The sequence below is a fragment of the Dama dama genome, chromosome 9 (genome assembly GCF_033118175.1).
Source record: "Dama dama isolate Ldn47 chromosome 9, ASM3311817v1, whole genome shotgun sequence".
NCBI classification, from domain to species: domain Eukaryota; kingdom Metazoa; phylum Chordata; class Mammalia; order Artiodactyla; family Cervidae; genus Dama; species Dama dama.
In genome coordinates, this window is record NC_083689.1 from 81,724,821 (window position 1) to 81,745,039 (window position 20,219).

General features: G+C 43.1%; 1 protein-coding gene across 5 annotated transcripts in view; it reads left to right on the forward strand.

Annotated features, from left to right (window-relative positions):
• Positions 1 to 20,219, forward strand: part of TENM2 (teneurin transmembrane protein 2) — a 1,030,924-nt gene that overhangs the window by 1,000,606 nt on the left and 10,099 nt on the right. For all 5 annotated transcript variants that reach the window (XM_061149488.1, XM_061149489.1, XM_061149490.1 and 2 more), the window contains 2 exons: positions 11,307 to 11,603; positions 13,060 to 14,674. In XM_061149488.1, the coding sequence (XP_061005471.1) occupies positions 11,307 to 11,603; positions 13,060 to 14,674 (1,912 nt within the window). The remainder of the gene's footprint in view (positions 1 to 11,306; positions 11,604 to 13,059; positions 14,675 to 20,219) is intronic.

Below are 20,219 nucleotides of genomic sequence, written 5' to 3' on the forward strand. Positions count from 1 at the left end.
AATCCTTGACATGGGTCTTCATAATGATTTTTTGGTATGACACCTAAAGCATAATCAACAAAATCAAAAATAAACATGTGAGAACACATCAACTGCAAAGCTCTGCACAGCAAAAAGAAAAAAAAAAAAAAGCAAAGTGGAATAAGTATAAAATGGGGAAAAAGTATTTGTAAACTATACATCTGTTAGGGCTTTCCGGGTGGCGCAGTGGTAAAAAATTCACCTGCCAATGCAGGAGGCAAGAGACCCAGGTTTGATCCCTGGGTTGGAAAGATCCCCTAGAGTAGAAAATAGCAACCTATTTAGTTGCTAAATAGTTCCAGTATTCTTGCCTGGAAAATGTCATGTATAAAGGAGCCTGGCAGACTGCAGTCCATGGGATTTGCAAGGAGATGGACATGCCTGAGCAACCGAGCACACACATACATATATCTGATAAAGGATTAACATCTAAAATATGTAAAGAACTCATACAATTCAATGGCAAAAATCCAATTAAAAATGGGCAAAGGACCTGAATAAACATTTTTACAAAGAAAATATATAGATGGCCAACAGGTGTGCTCAACATCTCAACAAGATGCTCAACATCACTGATCACTAGGGAAATGTAAATCACAAACACAATGAGATATCATCTTACTCTTATTGAAATGGCCATCCTCAAAAGAGAAGCAATAATAAAAGTAGCAAAGATGTAGAAAAAAGGGGAATCTTACACTACCGGGACTGCAAATTGGCACAGACACTGTGGAAAACAGTATGAAGGTTCCTCAAAAAGGCAAAAATAGAACTACTATACGATCCAGCAATTATACTTTTAGGAATATGTCTGAAGGAAAAAACCACTATGTCAAAGAGCTATCTGTATTCCCATGTTCACAAACAGCATTATCTATAATAGCCAAGATGTGGAAATATCCTAAGTGTCCACTGAAAGTAAACATATAAAGAAGCTGTACATAGGGAGGTAGATGGAGATAGACAACAGAATATTATTCGGTCATAAAAATGAAGAAATCCTGCCAATAGCAACAACATGGATGAACCTTGTGGGCATTGTGCTAAGTGAAATAAGTCAGACAGAGAAAGATAAATACTACATGATTTCACTTAGAGTTAAAATATATAAAACAAACAAAAAAACCCAAACTCATTGTAAAAAACAAATCAGATTTTTGGTTACCAAAGGCAGAGATGAGGGAAGTAGAATTGGAGGAAAGTGGTTAAAATGTACAAACTTCCAGTTTTAAGACAAATAAGTGCTATGAGTAATGACAATTATGACCATAGTTTAACACTGTTGTATGATATGGGAAAGTTGTTAAAGAAAGGCATTACATAATGACAAGAAGGTATATTCAGCAAGAGGATATAGTGTTTACAAATATTTACATATCCACTACAGGAGCACTTAAGTATATAAAGCAAATATTAACAGATCTAAAGGGAGAAATATAGTAATAGTAGGAGACAGTATCCCACTTACATCAATGGGTAGATTGTCCAGACAGAAAATCAGTAAGGAAACAGTGGCCTTAAGCAATAAATTTGGCCAGATAAACTTAACAGATACACATAGAGCATTCCATCCAAAAGCAATATAATACACATTGTTCTCAAGTGCACATGGAACCTTCCCCAGGACAGATCATATGTTAGGCCACAAAATAAGTCTTAACAAATGTATAATACTGAAGCCATATCAAGCATCCTTTCTGATCACAATGGTATGAAACTGGAAGTCAATTACAAAAGAAAACTAGAATATTCACAAATATGTGGAGAGTAAAAACATGTTGTAGATCAATCAGTTACACCAAAGAAGTCCTCATACTGTTGTGAAAATTCTAGGCCCCACAACAGACTTCCCAACCTGGGGATCCGACAAAGGGACTGAGAAACTCCAGGGAATCTGACTTAGAAGGTCAGTGGGATTTGATTACAGACCTTCCATGGGACTGGGGAAACAGAATCTCTTGGAGGGCACAAACAAAACCTTGTGCACACCAGGATCCAGGAGAAAGGAACAGTGACCTCACAAGAGACTGAGCCAGACTTACCTGTGAGTTTCCAGCAGATGTGTGGGCCGACAGTGGCCTGCCGTGGGGTCAGGGGCACTGACAGCAACAGTGCTGGGAGGCACAGACGGCTGGCATAAGTCCTCTTAGAGGAGATGACCATTAACCTCTACCATAGTTTGGCCTTAGGACAGACCCCATTACCTGCCACCTGAGAAACATGCATGCAAGTCAAGAAGCAAATGTTAGAACTGGACATGGAACAGCAAACTGGTTCCAAAATGGGAAAGGCATACATCAAGGCTATATATTGTCACCCTCCTTATTTAACTTCTATGCAGAGTACATCATGTGAAATACCGGGCTTGATGAAGCTTAAGCTGGAATCAAGATTGCCAGGAGAAATATCAATAACCTCAGATATGCAGATGACACTAATCCAATGACAGAAAGTGAAGAGGAACTAAAGAGCCTCTTGATGAAAGTGAAAGAGGAGAGCAAAAAAGCTGGCTTAAAACTCAACATTCAAAATATAAGATGATGGCATCAGGCCCATCACTTCATGGCAAATAGATGGGGAAGAAATGGAAACAGTAGCAGACTTTATTTTCTCAGGCTCAAAAATCACTGTGGATGGTGATGGCAGCCATGAAATTAAAAGATGCTTGCTCCTTGGAAGAAAAGCTATGACAACCTTGACAGTGCATTAAAAAGCAGAGACACCACTTTGCCAGCAAAGGTCTGTCTAGTCAAAGCTATGGTTTTTCCATTTGTCAGGTACAGATGTGAGAGTTGGACCATAAAGAAGGCTGAGTACTGAAGAATTGATGCTTTTGAATTGTGGTGCTGGAGAAGACTCTTGAGAGTTCCTTGGACAGCAAGGAGATCAAGTCAGTCAGTCCTAAAGGACATCAACCCTGAATATTCATTGGAAGACTGATGCTGAAGCTGAAACTCCAGTATTTTGGCCACCAGATGTGAGAAGCCAACTCACTGGAAAAGACCCTGATGCTGGGAAAGACTGAGGACAAGGGGGCAACAGAGGATGAGATGGTTGGCTGGTATCATTGACTCAATGGACATGAGCCTGAGCAAACTCCAAGAGATAGTGAAGGACAAGGAAGCTTTGCCATGTCGCAGTCCACAGGGTTGCAAAAAGTCAAACACGACTAAGCGACTGAACAACAATAGACCAATGTGTCAAAGAAATCAAAAGAAAAAGAAAAAAATACCTTGAGACAAATGAAAATAGAAATACAACATACCAAAACTTAAGGAATGCAGAAAAAGCAATTCTAAAAGGGGAGTTCATAGCAATAAATGTCTACCTGAACAAACAAGAAATATCATAAGTAGATAAAATGTTACACCTCAAGAAACTAGAAGAACAACAAATGAAATCCAAAATTAGTAGAAGAAGAAATAACAAAGATCAAAGAGAAAGTAAATTAAATAGAGACTGAACAGACAACATCAAAAATTCAATGAATCCAAAAACTAATTCTTTGAAAAGGTAAACCAAATTAACAAACCTTTAGCTAGACTTAGCAAGAAAAGAGAGGACTCAAAATCTGAAGTGAAAGAGAAGAAATTATAACCAATACTACAAAAATGAAAAGATAATAGAGATTATGAAAATTACATACCAATAAATGGACAATATGGAAGAAGTGGATCCATTTGTACAAACACAGAGCTTATAAACTGAATGATAAATAAAACATCTGAACAGATAAATTACTAGTAAGAAGACTGAATCAGTATCAAAAATGTCCCACCAAACAGAAATCCAGGATCACATGGCTTCACTTGTGAATTCTACTTAACATTCAAAGAATTTATACCAATCCTTCTCAAATTCTTACAAAAGAAATTAAAATAAAGAGATGTTTCCAAACTCATTTAACAGTTAAGGCCAGCTTTACCCTAATACAAAAATCAGACAAGGACATTGCCAGAAATAAAATTATAGGTCAATATCCCTGATGGACACAGCTGCAAATATCCTCAAAAAAATATTAGCAAATTGAATTCAACAATACATGAAAAAGATCATACACAGGATCAAGTGAAATTTATTCCAAGGATCAAGTGAAACTTACTCCAAGAATGCAAGGATGGTTCCACATCCATAAATCAATATGATACACCACACTAACAAAGGATAAAAATCATCTCGATAGATGCAGAAAGCTTTTGACAAATTCAACATCCATTTACAATTAAAAGAACTTCTCAATGGAGTACAAAGGGAACCCATCTCAATATAATAAAGGCCATGTGTGATAAGCCCATTTCTAACATCATACTCCATGTTATGACCAACCTAGACAGCATATTAAAAAGGAGAGATAAAGGTCCATATAGTCAGAGCCATGGTTTTTCCAGTAGTCATGTATGGATGTGAGAGCTGGACCATAAAGAAAGTTGAGTGCCGAAGAATTGATGCTTTTGAACTGTGGTGTTAGTGAAGACTCTTGAGAGTCCCTTAGACTGCAAGGAGATCAAACCAGTCAATCATAGAGGAAATCAGTCCTGAATATTCATTGGAAGAACTGATGCTGAAGCTGAAGCTCCAATACTTTGGCCACCTGATGTGAAGAACTGAACCACTGCAAAAGACCCTGGTGCTGGGAAAGATTGAGGGCAGAAGGTGAAGTAGACAACAGAGTATGAGATAGTTGGATGGCATCACTGACTCAATGGACATGAGTTTGAGCAAACTCCGGAAGTTAGTGATGGACAGGGAATCCTGTGTGCTGCAGTCCATGGTATCACAAGGAGTCAAACAGGACTGAGCAACCGAACTGAACTGAACATCATACTCAGTGGTAAAAGGCTGAAAACTCTGCCTCTAAGATCAAGAACAAGTATGCCCATTCTTACCACTTTTATTCACCGTAGCATTGAAAATCCTAAACACAGAAATTGAGCAAGAAAAAATAAAAGGCATCCAATGGGAAAAACAAGTAAAACTGTCACTATTTGCCAAAACCATGAACATACACACATAGAACACCCTAAAGACTTTACAAAAAAAAACTGTAGAATAAACAAATTCAGTAAAGTTGCAGGATACAAAATCAGTATACAGAAATCTGTTACATTTCTATATACTAATAACAAACTATCAGGAATAGGAATTAAGAAATCAATCACATTTACAATTGCATCAAAATGAACAAAATAGTTAGGGATAAATTTAGCCAAGGAGGTGAAATACCTGTACACTAAAAACCATAAGACAGTGAAAGAAATTGAAAAAGGGATTTTTTCTGTGCTCATGGATTAGGAGAAAAATGCCCTTAATATCAAAAGCAACTTACAGATTTAATACAATCCCTAACCAAAGCCCAATGGCATTTTTCACAGAAATAGAACAGAAATTCCTCAAACTGATATGGAACCACAGATATCCAAATAGCCAAAGCAGTTTTAAGCTGGAAAAAAAGAGCTGGAGACATCACAATCCTTGATTTGAAACTCTATTGCAGGATGGGGAACACATATAAATCCATGGCTGATTCAGGTCAATGTATGGCAAAAACCACTACAATAAAAAAAAAAAAAAAAAAAAACTCTATTGCAAAGCTATAGTCATCAAAACAATATTGCAATAAACACAGACACATAGACCAATGGAACAGAATTGAGAAAACAAAAGTAAACTGCACATATATGGTCAATTAATTGACAACAGAGAAGGGACACCCTCTTTAACAAATGGTGTTGGGGAAACTTGACACTCACATACAAAAGAACAGAACTGGAGCACTGTTTGTACCACTCACAGGAATTAACTCAAGTGGATTAAAAACTTGAACATAAGACCTAAAGCTGTAAAATTGAGGAAAAAACATAGGCAGTAAGCTTTTTGACATTCATCTTAAGGACGATTTTTTGGATTTGCCACCTAAGCAAAAGCAATAAAAGCAAAAATCAACAAGTGGGACTACATCAAACTAAAAAGCTTACATACAGCAAAGGACACCATCCACAAAATGAAAAGACAACCTTTTTATTATAACATTTTTAAAACGTTTACAAATCATGTATCTATTAATTGCTTAATATCCAAAATACAAAAAGAATTCATACAACTCAATAGCAAAAAAAAACAAAAAAACACTTCTACTGAAAAATAGGATTTATATAGACATTTTTCCATAGAAGACACATAGATGGCCAATAGGCACTTGGAAAGGTGCTCAACATCGTTGATAATTAGGGATGTTCAAATGAAAACCATAATGAGATATTATTAATACCTCACACCTATTAGAATGGCTGTTATCAAAAAGACAACAAATGTTGATGAGTTTGTAGAGAAAAGGGAAACTGTATGCACTGTTGGTAGGAGTGTCAATTGATGCAGTCACTGTGGAAATAGTATGGAGCTTCCTCAAAAATAAAACAATTAAAAATAGAACTACCATATGATCCAGCAATTCCACTACTGGATATATATAGGAATAAAATGAAAACACAATGCCAACAAAATAGGCACCCCAGCATTCACTGCAGCATATTAACAACAAACCAAGACATCGAAGCAACCTAAGTGTCCATCAAGGATGAATACAGAAGATGTGATACACATACAGACACACACACACACACAATGGAAAATTATTCTGACCCTGCCAAAAAAAAAGGAATGAGATATTGCCATTTGTGATATGGATGAACCTTGAAGGCATTATGTGAAGTGAAATAAGGCAGACAGAAAAAGACAAATACCGTATGATCTCACTTATATATGGAATCTCAAAAAAAAAAAAAGATTATGGTTACTGAGAACAGATTGGTGGTTGACGGTGGTAAGGGGTTGGGGTGCTCAAAAAGAGGAAAGGGAGTCAAAAGATTCAAACTTCCACTTAAATAAGTAATGGAGTTGTAATGTACAGCATGGTGTTTAGGGTTAACACTATATTGCATATTTGAAAGTTGCTAAGAGTAAATCTTAGAAGTCCTCATCACAAGAAGTATTTCACAACTGTGTACAGTAACCAATGTTAATTAGACTTACTGAGCTGACTGTTTTACAGTACATACAATATTGAATCAACCTTTTGTATACCTGAAACTAATAGAATACTGTATGTCAATTTGATCTTAACTTTAAAAATAAACATAAAAATCACTGATTTTCAAGAAAGGTGTAAAGAGAGTAAATCCTAAGACTCTTCCCTTTTTTTTTTGTATCTATGTGAGATGATGGATTTAACCTAATTTATTGTGGTAATCATTTCATAATATATGTAAGTTAAATCACTGTGCTGTACACTTTAAACTTACACAATGAGGTATATCAGTTATCTCAATGAAGTGAAGTGAGGACAGTCAGTTATGTCTGACTCTTTGTGACCCCGTGGACTACAACCTACCAGGCTCCTCTGTCCATGGGATTTTCCAGGCAAGAATACTGGAGTGGGTTGTCATTTCCTTCTCCAGGGGATCTTCCCAACCCAGAGATTGAACCTGGGTCTCCTGCATTGCAGATAGATGCTTTAAACTGTCTGAGCCTCCAGGGAAGCCCAATTATCTCAATAAACAGGGGAAAATCTCAAATTAGCTCTATAACAAAATCCCATTCCCAGAACATAATGAATTTGGGAATAAAATCCCACCCTGAATCATCAGTGGCTAATGGGGTCGCAAAGAGTCAGACACAACTGAGCGACTGAACTAAACTGACCTGAATGATTAGCACCTCTTACTTTTTTATGGTTGGTGTACCTGGGCCTCCTTAGCTTTTCAGTAACAGCAGCACACCCAAATGGTAGCAGTCAGAGGTTTGGGAACCCTCTTCTGTGCTTGCCCACTATTCTGTTTTTTCTGCTTTCTCAACACCTTCATATACTAATATAGTTGTTACTATGATAGTCATGCTTATACATATGATTTACATGTTAGTATCCCCCATGAATGCATGTTATAGCACTGTACTTCCATGCATACACACACGATTATATCATGGACATATGATTTGCCCGTTGGTCTCCCCCAGGTAACTGAAGATAGAGCCTTACGGCACATTAAGTATGTTAGCCAGTAGTACTCATCAGAATCGCCCAGCTTCGATTCCCTGGGAGGCTGGTTCAGCAGTGGTGGAGTCAGTGCAGCAGCCGCGCTTTGAGAGAGCATCCCCGATGGTTTAGAATCGCACGTCTGATGGGGAGCCACCCATGGGGTGGGGGTGCGGGGGCGGCGGTACAGCCTGGGGTGGAGGTGGTGAGCTCAGCATTGGGACCCTGGCCCCAACACTTCCTGTGTAAGCGTGAGCACAGCGCTTGAACCATCCGTGCCTTGCTTGTAATATGGGGATAACAGTGCCTGCCTGTGAGTGTTGTGAGGATTACACAAGAAAAACATGGGCAGTGCTGAGACCACACTAAGCCCAGCGCCAAGTTCTCAGGACGTGTTGCTTTATTGGTGGTGGTCCTCCTTCCATTCCAGAGCAGGCACCATGCTTGACATTGGCAGAGATGTGATGTTTAATCAATATAAATGCCCTGGGGGCTGTGTGATATTAGTGAAGAGAAACAAAGGGGAAAAGAGTAAGGAAAGGAATGGAAGGATGACAGAGGAAGTGGGAAATACGTAGGTACAGGTGGCTCAGGAAATCCTGAAAATCCTTCCTCACTGTTGCCACGTGTTTCATTCTGCTAAATAAATGTCGACGAGGTCTTGAACTGAAATTCTTAGACAATAGGCTTAAGCATATTGGTGGCCTTCTGCTGCTCTTGTCCCAAATGAAGTGACCCAGTGTGGCCAAATTTCTGTTCCTAGAGGAAGTGATCTTTCCAACCCAAGCCTGTGGTCTGTTCTGGTTATGAAAACTCTTAATACCATATCTTCAGCATCTTCAGTGATTCTTACAGCACTAACTTTTGGACATGTTAGAAATATCCTGCCATACTCACTCCTTTTTTGGATTCTTCCAGTTACTGCAGGTTTGATGATGTGAATCTTCCACTTAAAGTTGGATTTCCTTAAAATCCCAAGAACTCACACCTTTATTCTCTTTCTATGCTTTAGATAAATGTTCTATCTCACATGTTCTGTCCCCTTTTCTCTGGGATGATTTCATGAAAACAGCAATGGTTTGGGGAATCAGGTAGTCCTGGGCTCAGATCCTGGCACTTCTCTAGTTATGTGATCCCCTCGAGCTTGGATGCCCATATATAAAATAATTTTTACCTATGTGTGAGAATAAAATGGAATCAAGTATGTAAAGTACTTAACACAGTATCTGTCAAAGCATCAGGGACTTTTATCAGTTTAGATTAGCTTCAACTGCTGGTAACAGATTAGAAATAACAGGAGATTATATAAGATATAGACGTTATTTTTATGATCTAAAAGGAGTCTGAAAAGTGAAAGTGTGAGTAACTCAGTCATGTCTGACTCTTTATGACTCCATGGACTGTAGTCTTCCAGGCTCCTCTGTCCATGGAATTCTCCAGGCAAGAATACTTGGAGTGGGTAGCCATTCCCTTCTCCTAGGGGTAAGCAATTCACGGCTGGTACAGATGACCTAGGTCATCTTGAAGACACCTAGGTTGACAGGGATCTAGACTCTCTGGATGAGCCATTATCTTTGAGGTTTAACATCCTCAAAGTCACCCCATATTCACAAAGTGAATACTGGAGCGCCAGTGATCACATCCACATTCCACCTAAGGAAAGGAGGGAGGAAGAACAAAAGGGGTGCTTGCTTCCTGGCTATATCTGCTTTCATTCAAGGTTCCCAGAAGACCCAGCCAATGACTACTACTTAAATCACTCTACCCCTACCCAAGTCTCAAGAAAGCTGTGAAGTGTGGTTCTTTACCTGGGTAAAGTCCTGCTACCCCGTATAACAGGTGTCTGTCATATTAGAATTATTTCTAGTGCCCCCACCAAAGCTGCAATGTGGAACCCTTCAAGGGCTGTGGCAATGCTTTACAGTCATTTAACATGTCTCAGGACACTCAATGCATATCCAATATAAACAGTGTGGGAAATAGTAGAGCTGGTTGGTTAACTGGTCAAAATCTAAAGACCGAAGTCCCAGACTAACCTACCACTTCATTGCTGCATGACCTTGGGCAAGTGTATAACCTCTGTTTGAGGCTTAGTTTCCTCATTTGTGAGCATCAGCTCCGACAGTGGATGTAAATTGCCCAAGATAATGCCTATACAGACTGGCTCTGAACATGTGTCTAAGTTATTATTACTATCATTATTATCATTAAGTGCTATTGAATTATTAGTATAAGGTGGGGAGGTACCAGACATCTTTCACATCCTTTCCTTCTGCATGTTTATACCTTCTCTTGCCTTCAGCAGTCACCCCAGGGATGTGCAGATTTGCAGTCAATTATGTTGAAAGAGCCTGGGCTGAGTTGGCCTCATTCCCTTCAATTCCAGGCATCCACTCCAGGCTAGCTGAATCTCTGGAGTCCCTCTTATGTCCCCATACCGAGTCTAGTCTCTCAGCTCTGCCTCCTGAGAGAGGCTCTCTTCTCTAAACAGATCAACTGCTAAATAAATATTAAATTATATCTGGATTGTTCCTTTCAAATTTAAGTGAATCAGTTCTTCCCTTTGTTGGAATTCCCCAGCCCTGTTGCTATCATCCCACTGGTGTCTTGCATCCTTGGCAATGGCAAGATTTTTCTCTAGGTGGAAGAATTAAAGGATTTCACGTAGGAATAAGGCTTCGTATTCCCAGATCTTGGTAAAACATGGATTTCTAAGAGCTTCTCCTCACCTTCCTGGGTACCTTTTCCTTAAGATTTTGGAACAAATCTTGGCACCTGCTCTCAAAGATCATTAGCTACCCATTAGTTGATGACATGCCTGAAAAGGGTTTGAAGTGTGTAAATATACAAATTCTCTTGCTTGCCAAGATGGCCAGGCAGGACAGTCAGAACCCTGGGATCCAGGGCTATTGAGGATGGCCATGTAATTTCACCATTTACATGGTCTACACGATGGCACTCCTCAGTTGTGCAGTGTACAGCCTATGTAACTGTTCCTGGTGGCCATGCCCAGATCAGTCATTTCCAGCCATAAGCAGCCTTGTTTCTGTATTCTAGTGAATGCTACAAAAATTACCATTTCCTGTGTGTACTATGATGTAAAGGCGTTTGAGAAGCACTTCCCTAAATAACTTCAAGAGTATTTCTTCCTCTAAAGCACACACAAGCCCTGGCCACACCAGCCTCATCCTCCATAGCAACCTGAGCTAACATGCCCCGCGATGTCTTTCAAAGTAGGCACATTGTGTTTTCCTAGGTCCATGGAAGAAACCTCTTGTCCATTGACTATGACCGGAATATTCGGACAGAGAAGATCTATGATGATCACCGGAAGTTCACCCTAAGGATCATTTATGACCAAGTGGGCCGCCCCTTCCTCTGGCTCCCCAGCAGTGGCCTGGCGGCCGTGAACGTCTCCTATTTCTTCAATGGGCGCTTGGCTGGCCTTCAGCGTGGGGCCATGAGCGAGAGGACGGACATCGACAAGCAGGGCCGGATCGTGTCCCGCATGTTTGCTGACGGGAAGGTGTGGAGCTATTCCTACCTTGACAAGGTGGGTGGACATGCTGCCCTTGCTCAGCTGGGGCTGTCTCTCTCATTCACGCAGCTCTTTTTAAGCTGACCTGATACACTTTGCCATAAGACATTTTAACATCTTTACTTTGACTCTACCAGGGCTCCCCGTGTACTCCCACCCTCTGGGAGGGAGGAAATCCCAAGGAAAATGTTATTCATAGCCCAGCACTACTACCATCAACAGCAAAAAAAAAAAAAAAAAAAAAACCTGCTAGACACTCAGTAATAGTGAAAAGAATGGATTGTCTGATTTTATTCCCCCAAAAAAAGTGCTGTTGAAGCGGACAGAATCATGCCACTAGCAGCACGGTGCATCATTCGTTATGAATTGGAAATGCAGTGATTCATTTCTGCCATGCCTGGAATTAAGCCATCAGGGTAGGAACTCTGCCTAAAACTCTAGCACACGGAGCAGCCCCCTCCTACTTGGCTTAGTTGGCTGAAGCAGTCAACAGATTCTTGCTACATAATTCCCTGTGTCTCAAAGTGCCGGACTCAGGTTTCTGTGTCAGAAAAGGTCAGGTTGGAGCAGCTGTTAAAAAGAGGTCTCTTGTGGGAGGGGGGATCAAGACTTTTAAAGGCTACCTTGGTCTTCTGTCATTAGAGAGGGGCCTGCTCAGCCTGGGCCTCTCACCTGGACTCACCTCCACACAAGCCCGTTTCCATTTCTTCCCTTCTTGCCTCCTGATGACAGTGGTCACTCGCAGACAGAGCTGTTACCTCCTCTGTAAGAGGGGCTGCTATTTGGTCCCTTCTCAATACTGTTCTCATTAGGACAGAATATACTAGAATGGTCGATCAGGGAAGGCAAGAATCTCCCCCTGGCTTCAAGTTGGAGGCCATTTTTTCCCCCCAAAGATTCAGTGATTTCAGGTTACTTAATCTTTCCAGTGGCTTCTAAATGAAGGATATGCTTTGCGTTGAGACTTAGTCAGGGGTGCCCCCAAACATAGTATGTGCATCATACCTGTCCCCTGCCGGGCCAGCAGCAGTCATTTCTCACCAGTCTCAGGATTTCTTGTCATTGAGCCTGGAGGCGAACCCAGTGCCTCTCATCTCAGTCCTTCAAACCCCTTACAACTCAGAGTATGGTCCAGGCAACACCAGCATCACCTGGGATATTCCCAAAGCAGATTCACAGGCCACCTCCCCACTGCCCTCTCGCACTGAACTATATAATCAGAATCTGTGTTTTTACCAGATCCCTGGGTATTTTACATGTACAGTAAAGTTTGGGGAGCATTCCTCTAGCTGCCATGATCCATAGAGTAGCATACCCCATGACATCAATTCACCCCGAATCTCTGATGTAAATCTCCCCATCCTTCACAGCTTTTGAATTGCCACTTAGGGACATGGAATAAATTCCGTCCATTTGAGCACTGGGTCCTAAATGGCTAACTCATGTGTTCCCTTCCCCTTTCCTCCTCTAGTCCATGGTGCTCCTGCTCCAGAGTCAGCGTCAGTACATATTCGAGTACGACTCCTCTGAGCGCCTCCACGCCGTCACCATGCCCAGCGTCGCCCGGCACAGCATGTCCACCCACACCTCCATCGGCTACATCCGCAACACTTATAACCCGCCTGAAAGCAACGCTTCTGTCATCTTTGACTACAGTGACGATGGCCGCATCCTGAAGACATCCTTTTTGGGCACTGGACGCCAGGTATTCTACAAGTATGGGAAACTCTCCAAGCTGTCAGAGATTGTCTACGACAGCACTGCCATCACTTTCGGGTATGATGAGACCACCGGCGTCTTAAAAATGGTCAACCTCCAAAGTGGGGGCTTCTCCTGCACCATCAGGTACCGAAAGATCGGCCCACTCGTGGACAAGCAGATCTACAGGTTCTCCGAGGAAGGCATGGTCAACGCCAGGTTTGAATACACCTATCATGACAACAGCTTCCGGATCGCAAGCATCAAGCCCGTCATAAGTGAGACTCCCCTTCCCGTTGACCTCTACCGCTACGACGAGATTTCTGGCAAAGTGGAGCACTTTGGCAAGTTTGGGGTCATCTACTATGACATCAACCAGATCATCACCACGGCCGTGATGACCCTCAGCAAACACTTTGACACCCACGGGCGGATCAAGGAAGTCCAATACGAGATGTTCCGGTCCCTCATGTACTGGATGACGGTGCAGTATGACAGCATGGGCAGGGTGATCAAGAGGGAGCTGAAACTGGGGCCCTATGCCAACACCACCAAGTACACGTACGACTACGATGGGGATGGGCAGCTCCAGAGCGTGGCCGTCAATGACCGCCCCACCTGGCGCTACAGCTACGACCTCAACGGGAACCTCCACTTGCTGAACCCGGGGAACAGTGTGCGCCTCATGCCCCTGCGCTATGACCTCCGGGATCGGATAACCAGGCTCGGCGACGTGCAGTACAAAATCGACGACGATGGCTATCTGTGCCAGCGAGGGGCTGACATCTTTGAGTACAACTCCAAGGGCCTCCTAACGAGGGCTTATAACAAGGCCAGTGGCTGGAGCGTCCAATACCGCTATGATGGCGTGGGGCGGCGGGCTTCCTACAAGACCAACCTGGGCCACCACCTGCAGTATTTCTACTCTGACCTCCACAACCCGACTCGCATCACCCATGTCTACAATCACTCCAACTCGGAGATAACCTCGCTCTACTATGACCTCCAGGGGCACCTCTTTGCCATGGAGAGCAGCAGTGGAGAGGAGTACTATGTTGCCTCGGATAACACGGGGACTCCCTTGGCTGTGTTCAGCATCAATGGTCTCATGATCAAGCAGTTGCAGTACACCGCCTATGGGGAGATTTATTACGACTCCAACCCTGACTTCCAGATGGTCATTGGCTTCCACGGGGGGCTCTACGATCCCCTCACCAAGCTGGTCCACTTCACACAGCGTGATTATGACGTGCTGGCGGGACGATGGACCTCTCCAGACTACACCATGTGGAAAAATGTGGGCAGGGAGCCGGCCCCCTTCAACCTGTACATGTTCAAGAGCAACAATCCTCTCAGCAATGAGCTGGACTTGAAGAACTACGTGACAGGTAAGGACCTGGCCACCTCAGCTGGGCAGTGGCTCCCCGTGGGCTGGCTGGCCTAGTAGACTGTCAGGGACTTTGAAACAAGGTCTTGTGTCTGATGCTAGGAAAATCCTGGAGGGCTGTGTACACGGCCGGTACAGGATCAAGAGCAGTCAAGCGATCACAGCACAGAGCAGTCCTTGGCTCTATTTGAAGAAAAGTGTGAAAATGTTAGTCGCTCAGTCGTGTCTGACTCTCCAGACTCCATGAACTCTAGCCTGCCAGGCCCCTCTATCCATGGAATTCTCCAGGCAAGAATACCGGAATAGGTTGCCATTCCCTTCTCCAGGGGATCTTCCCTGGAATTAAAAGTCCCATGCTCTACCAACTGAGCCAGCCGGGCAGCTCTGTTTGAAGATGCCCTGGCCATTTTCAAGTCCATTCCATTGAAATAACTTTTATAAGAGCCCTCTCTAACCCAAAAGAGGAAAGCAACCTAATGAAGGAGGAAAGGATGAGACCCTGATCTCAGAAATACCTGGTTCAAATTCTCTCTTTTATTTATAAGTCAAAGTACCTTGGGCTGGTTGTCCAGCATCTCTGAGCTGTAGTATCCTCTGCAGAAGTGCACTAACAAAATCATCTCACGGAGTGACTGTAAGAAGAAAATGAACTTACGTAGGTAAAGTTCAGTGCCTGGCACTTAGACAGAGGATGTTCACGAAAGGGTATCTGCTTGTGTTATTAACATCACCATTACTAGTGAAGCAATGAAAGAGCGTCGGTACTGAGATGACTATGACCCAGCTCCTGACCTTACAACCAGGCTAGTGAGAAACAAATAACAAATAAGCAATGATAATGGAAAATGGGATTAAGTCTATGCTACCATTTAGGTGTTTGTCCATTTATTCAACAAGCACTTATAAGGCACCAGCATGCTTCATTCTGGGGTTCAGTTCAGTCACTCAGTCATGTCCAGCTCTTTGTGACCCCATGGACTGCAGCACGCCAGGCTTCCCTGTCCATCACCAACTCCTGGAGCTTACTCAAACTCAGGTCCATCGCGTCGGTGATGCCTGCTGGGGACACAGTAGTAAACAAGGCAGACACTTCTCTCAAAGAAGTGTGTGTGTAGTACATATGCAGATGACTTCAGATTTGAAAATTTTGGCATGGTACAGAAGGGCCCCACCTCAAACCGGGCTTGAAGAATGAAGGGGATCTTGGTGCTGGAGATGAGCTCAAGGCTGAAGAAAGACATGAGCAAAATTCAAAAAGGACAGGGGACTTCCCTGGTGGTCCAGTGGTTAAGACTCTGTGCTGCCACTGCAGGAGCGTGGGTTCGATCCCTGATTGGGAAACTAAAATCCTGCATGCCTCTCAGAGCTCAGTCACAGAAAGAAAAAAAAAGGTCAAAAGGACATAAGAAGCTTGGAGAGAGGTCTGGATAGACAGGCCAAGGAAGGCAAAGAATCTGCTGCTTCAAGCTAAGTGAGAAATTGGTTAAATGAGGGTCCTTATCCATCCATCTATCTATTCACCGATTGACAGATATTTTCATCTAACATATAAGTACTAGAGATGCAGTGGATAGCAAGATAAAGTCCCTTTTTTCAGGGAGATATACAAGGAAATCTGGATAGATGGATGGATGAATGGAAGGGAAAAGACCAGTATTCAGCAAAGAATCTGGAGCCATCTGACCTGTACATGCATTGTAGAGGAATAACAGTGAGGACTCCAATTCCAAGGCCCCCCAAGCTCCAGGGAACTCATAGCTCTTAGCCATGGGCCAGGGAAGCATCAAGCCCAAAGGGTCCCTACCCTCAGGTAACCAAGGATCACTTATCCATCCTCAAGATAGGAAAGGAAGCAGCAGCTCTCTGGAGCACAGTGTGGCCCCCAGTGCCCCAGGCTGCAGAAGTAGATGACCTAAAAGGTCAACTTCTGGCCATGCTGTGCCTCACTGACAAGTTCCAGAACCTTTGAAGTTGAACCCAGCATCCCCCTACACCCGAAGCAGCTGGTACCTCAGGAGTACAGGAGTTACAGCCAAGCTAGTTCTCTCCTGGTCTCCCCGCTGTGCATCATCGGGAGGCCCTGCCGTGCTGCTCTGCCAGGGCTTCCTCTCTTCCCCAGGGCTTAGTAGGGTTTGTGTCCACCCAGCTCACTGCAGTTTCTTATTTTTAATTCATTTATTTTAACTGGAGGATAATGACTACAACACTGTGGTGGTGTTTGCCACACATCAATATGAATCGGCCATAGGTATATATGTGTCCCCTCCATCCTGAACCACCCCCCATCCTATCCTTCCAAGTTGTCACAGAGCACCAGTTTTGGTTGCCCTGCTTCATACATCAGACTCACACTGGTTATCTGTTTTACACATGGTAACATATATGTTTCAATGCTGTTCTCTCAAATCATCCCACCTTCTCCTTCTCCCACTGACCACACTGTGGTTTCTAATTAAAGGGCCTCTCAGGAAAACACACACACCCCTATGTGTATAGTTTCAGATAATGACAAGGGCTGTGAAGATAGATGAAACAGCTAAGAGTTAGAGAAAAAAGGATCTCATTTCTTTGGGGTGCTCACAGAGGAAGGGGCGTTTGAGCTGAGGCCATTATGAAGTAGGGGAGGGAGAGGAAGAGTCTCCAGGTGAAGAAAACAATAGGAATGGGGCGGCAGCCCACGCCTATCTCAGGCATAGAAGACGACCTCCACCCCCAAGAATGCACTTCCCTGAGCCCTCTTGGCACTGGACACCTTGGGGATGGACCAGCCAGAAGCAAATAGAAAGTCCTCAGCATGGGCCAAACAGACACCCTATAGCTACCAAGACCCAAACAAAATCATTTGCAAAGCACAGTCAACCTCACTGACCCCCTCAGCTACTCTCCTGGTTCTCCCAAAAAGACAAAAAGAAATGAGCAGATACTCAGTGCCTGGTGGTGGCCTAAATGGGAAGGAAATCTAAAAAAGAGAGGATATATGAATACGTGTGGCTGATTCGCTGTGCTGCACAGCGGAAACTAACAAACATTGTAAAGCAACTATACTCCAATAAAAATCACTTTAAAATTTTGTGTATTTTTAAATGATTTTATTGGAGTATAATATACTCCAAATGTTTTTACTGGAGTGAATTTAAAATAAATACATCAACTATACACCAGTAAAAATAGAAAAAAGAAATTAGCAGAGTTTTTTTAATAGCAAGATGACACTCCTCTTTCCAGTGCTTCGTGGAGACTCAATAAATGGGCATCAAAGCCAAGCTGAACAAAGTCCAACAAAATTAAATCCAGAAAACACTAGAAAGAGTCTAAAATAAAAGGTCCTATTAGAGAAGCTCCATGCCTAGGACTAATGTCGGCAGTCAAAGCAGAGGAAGAGGGCCTGGGTGGAGAGCGCTGGACCAGGCACATCATGCCCACACCTGCTTCCTGCTGCAGACGAGATGACCTCCGAAGGATGCATCCCAGGAGAGAACATCAAATCATTTTCCGCTATTCAAGTGTTGGCTCATCTGTAAACCCATCTTTGTGACTCTTAATTTGGATCTTAGGAGATGAACAGAGTGGTTGAACTTGCCGCTCACAACTTAAGAAGTAATTAACGTGTAGTCAGCAGGAATGCCACGAATAGAAATTCTCTCTCTCTCTCCCTCTCTTGTGCTCAAAAGACTCTTTCCTGTTTGGAAATATAGCTCTCTGAATGCAGCAAACACCTACTGAGGCTGGTGGAGGCTGTTACCTCTACTGGCACAGAGGCAAGCAGTATAGACCCTCTGTTAGGAGCAAGTGAGTCACGATATGTAAAGAACCAAGGCCTGCACAAAGCCTGATCAATGGTAGGGGTGCATTTGTTCTTTATAAAAGCTCTAGACTTGGAGACAGGAAGTCTGTAGGTGAGGAGTGAAGTTATCCACTTTATGTAATTCCCTGGGGCTCCCAGGGGTCTGCAGCTCTACTGAAACAAATGCCAAACTCTGCCCTGAGGGGCATTGCTCTGGCAAATCTGAAACCTCAGAAATGTTACCCACGATGACTTGGGTTGGCTCCCCACCCTTCTCCCTTGGGGGTCTCTGGGCTTATAGACCCCCAGGTGCATGCAAGTTTGAAGTCGGACCTCATGGAGGTTGGTTTCCCTGAGAGGAGGGGGGCCCAGCCTCCTCCTCACTCTGCCCTCTGCTGTCTGCACTTAGCACCTGAGCCGCCGTGCTGACTGTGTGTGTTACAGAGCACGTGCTCCCGCGGCACTTGCTGGGAAGGACATAAGGAGGGGGAGTGATGAGCTGTTAGGAGGGCCCACACACCAGCTCCTACCTCGAGGATGGATTGTTTAGGGAGGATCACCAGAGGACACCAATGACTTTGAAAGGAGGAGAGGTGTCTGTATGATGCCGTAAGTGCCTTCTGAGAAACGGAGGGGACAAGAAACTTGAATAAACATTTCAGAAGGGGTTTAGACTTGGAAACCAAGCCATGTTAGAAACTTAAAAAGAAGAAAACACATGACATGAACTCTTAGTGTTCATCGGAGCGGCCATTAAAATGTCTGGTCCCTTGCGACTTCCCTGGTGGTCCAGTGGTTAAGACTCTGTGCGTCCACTATAGGGGGCACATGTTCGATCCCTGATCAGGGAACTAAGATCCCACATGCCGTATGGTGTGGCCAAAAAAAAACGAAGAAGAAATGTCTGGTCCCCAAGGCAGGGTGTTGTTAACTCATCTCCTGGAGAGCAGGGAGAGATGCCTGCAGGGAAGAGGTCAGGATGGGGAGAGTCTGCTGAGGCCAAAGACCTCTCTCTTGCCTTTCGTGGGACTCCCTTCATATCCCTGGTGAAAGATGTGATGATTTTATACGTTGAACAGATGAGGTATTAAATAGCATGGCAACACAAATGGGGAAAGTTACTTTCTTTCCATGCTCTTTTTATTCTCCCAAATCGGCAGAGGAGAAAGCCTTCCGTTGATGCTGGTGTGTATTTAACACCTCATTAACACTTCTAATCTCCCTTTTTAACGGAGAGAGCAGGTCTGAAGACTCCCCCGGTAGCAGGTAACAAAATCATGCTCCAATTTAATTGCATTGCTTTGTTTTAATTTTACAGTTATTTTCTGTTTGCAGCCAGTCTGCTTTCCCACTTATGGTAGTGACATAAAGTCTCTCCTTTTTTTAAATGGATTTCCTTAAGTAGACAAAGCAAAACAATTTTTTAATTAGATAGCAAATACCAGTAAGATAATACCTAGATATAGCAGAACAATCCTGACAGGTGATCATGACGGGTGACCAGGAATACCCAGTTTAGAAATCCCCACTGCACAGCACTCATCATCTATTAGTACTTTGCACAGAGGTGCTCTGTGGGTATATGACTGTTGGTGGACTAAAGCCAGGCTTCTCTCTGCTGGGATGCTGACACAGTTTTTAAGGCAATTTCAAACTTGTATTCTTAAATGACTTCTTTATTGATGTATAGTTGACTTACAATATTATATTAGCTTCAAGTGTACAACATAGTGATTCAATATTTTTATAGATTACGTACCAA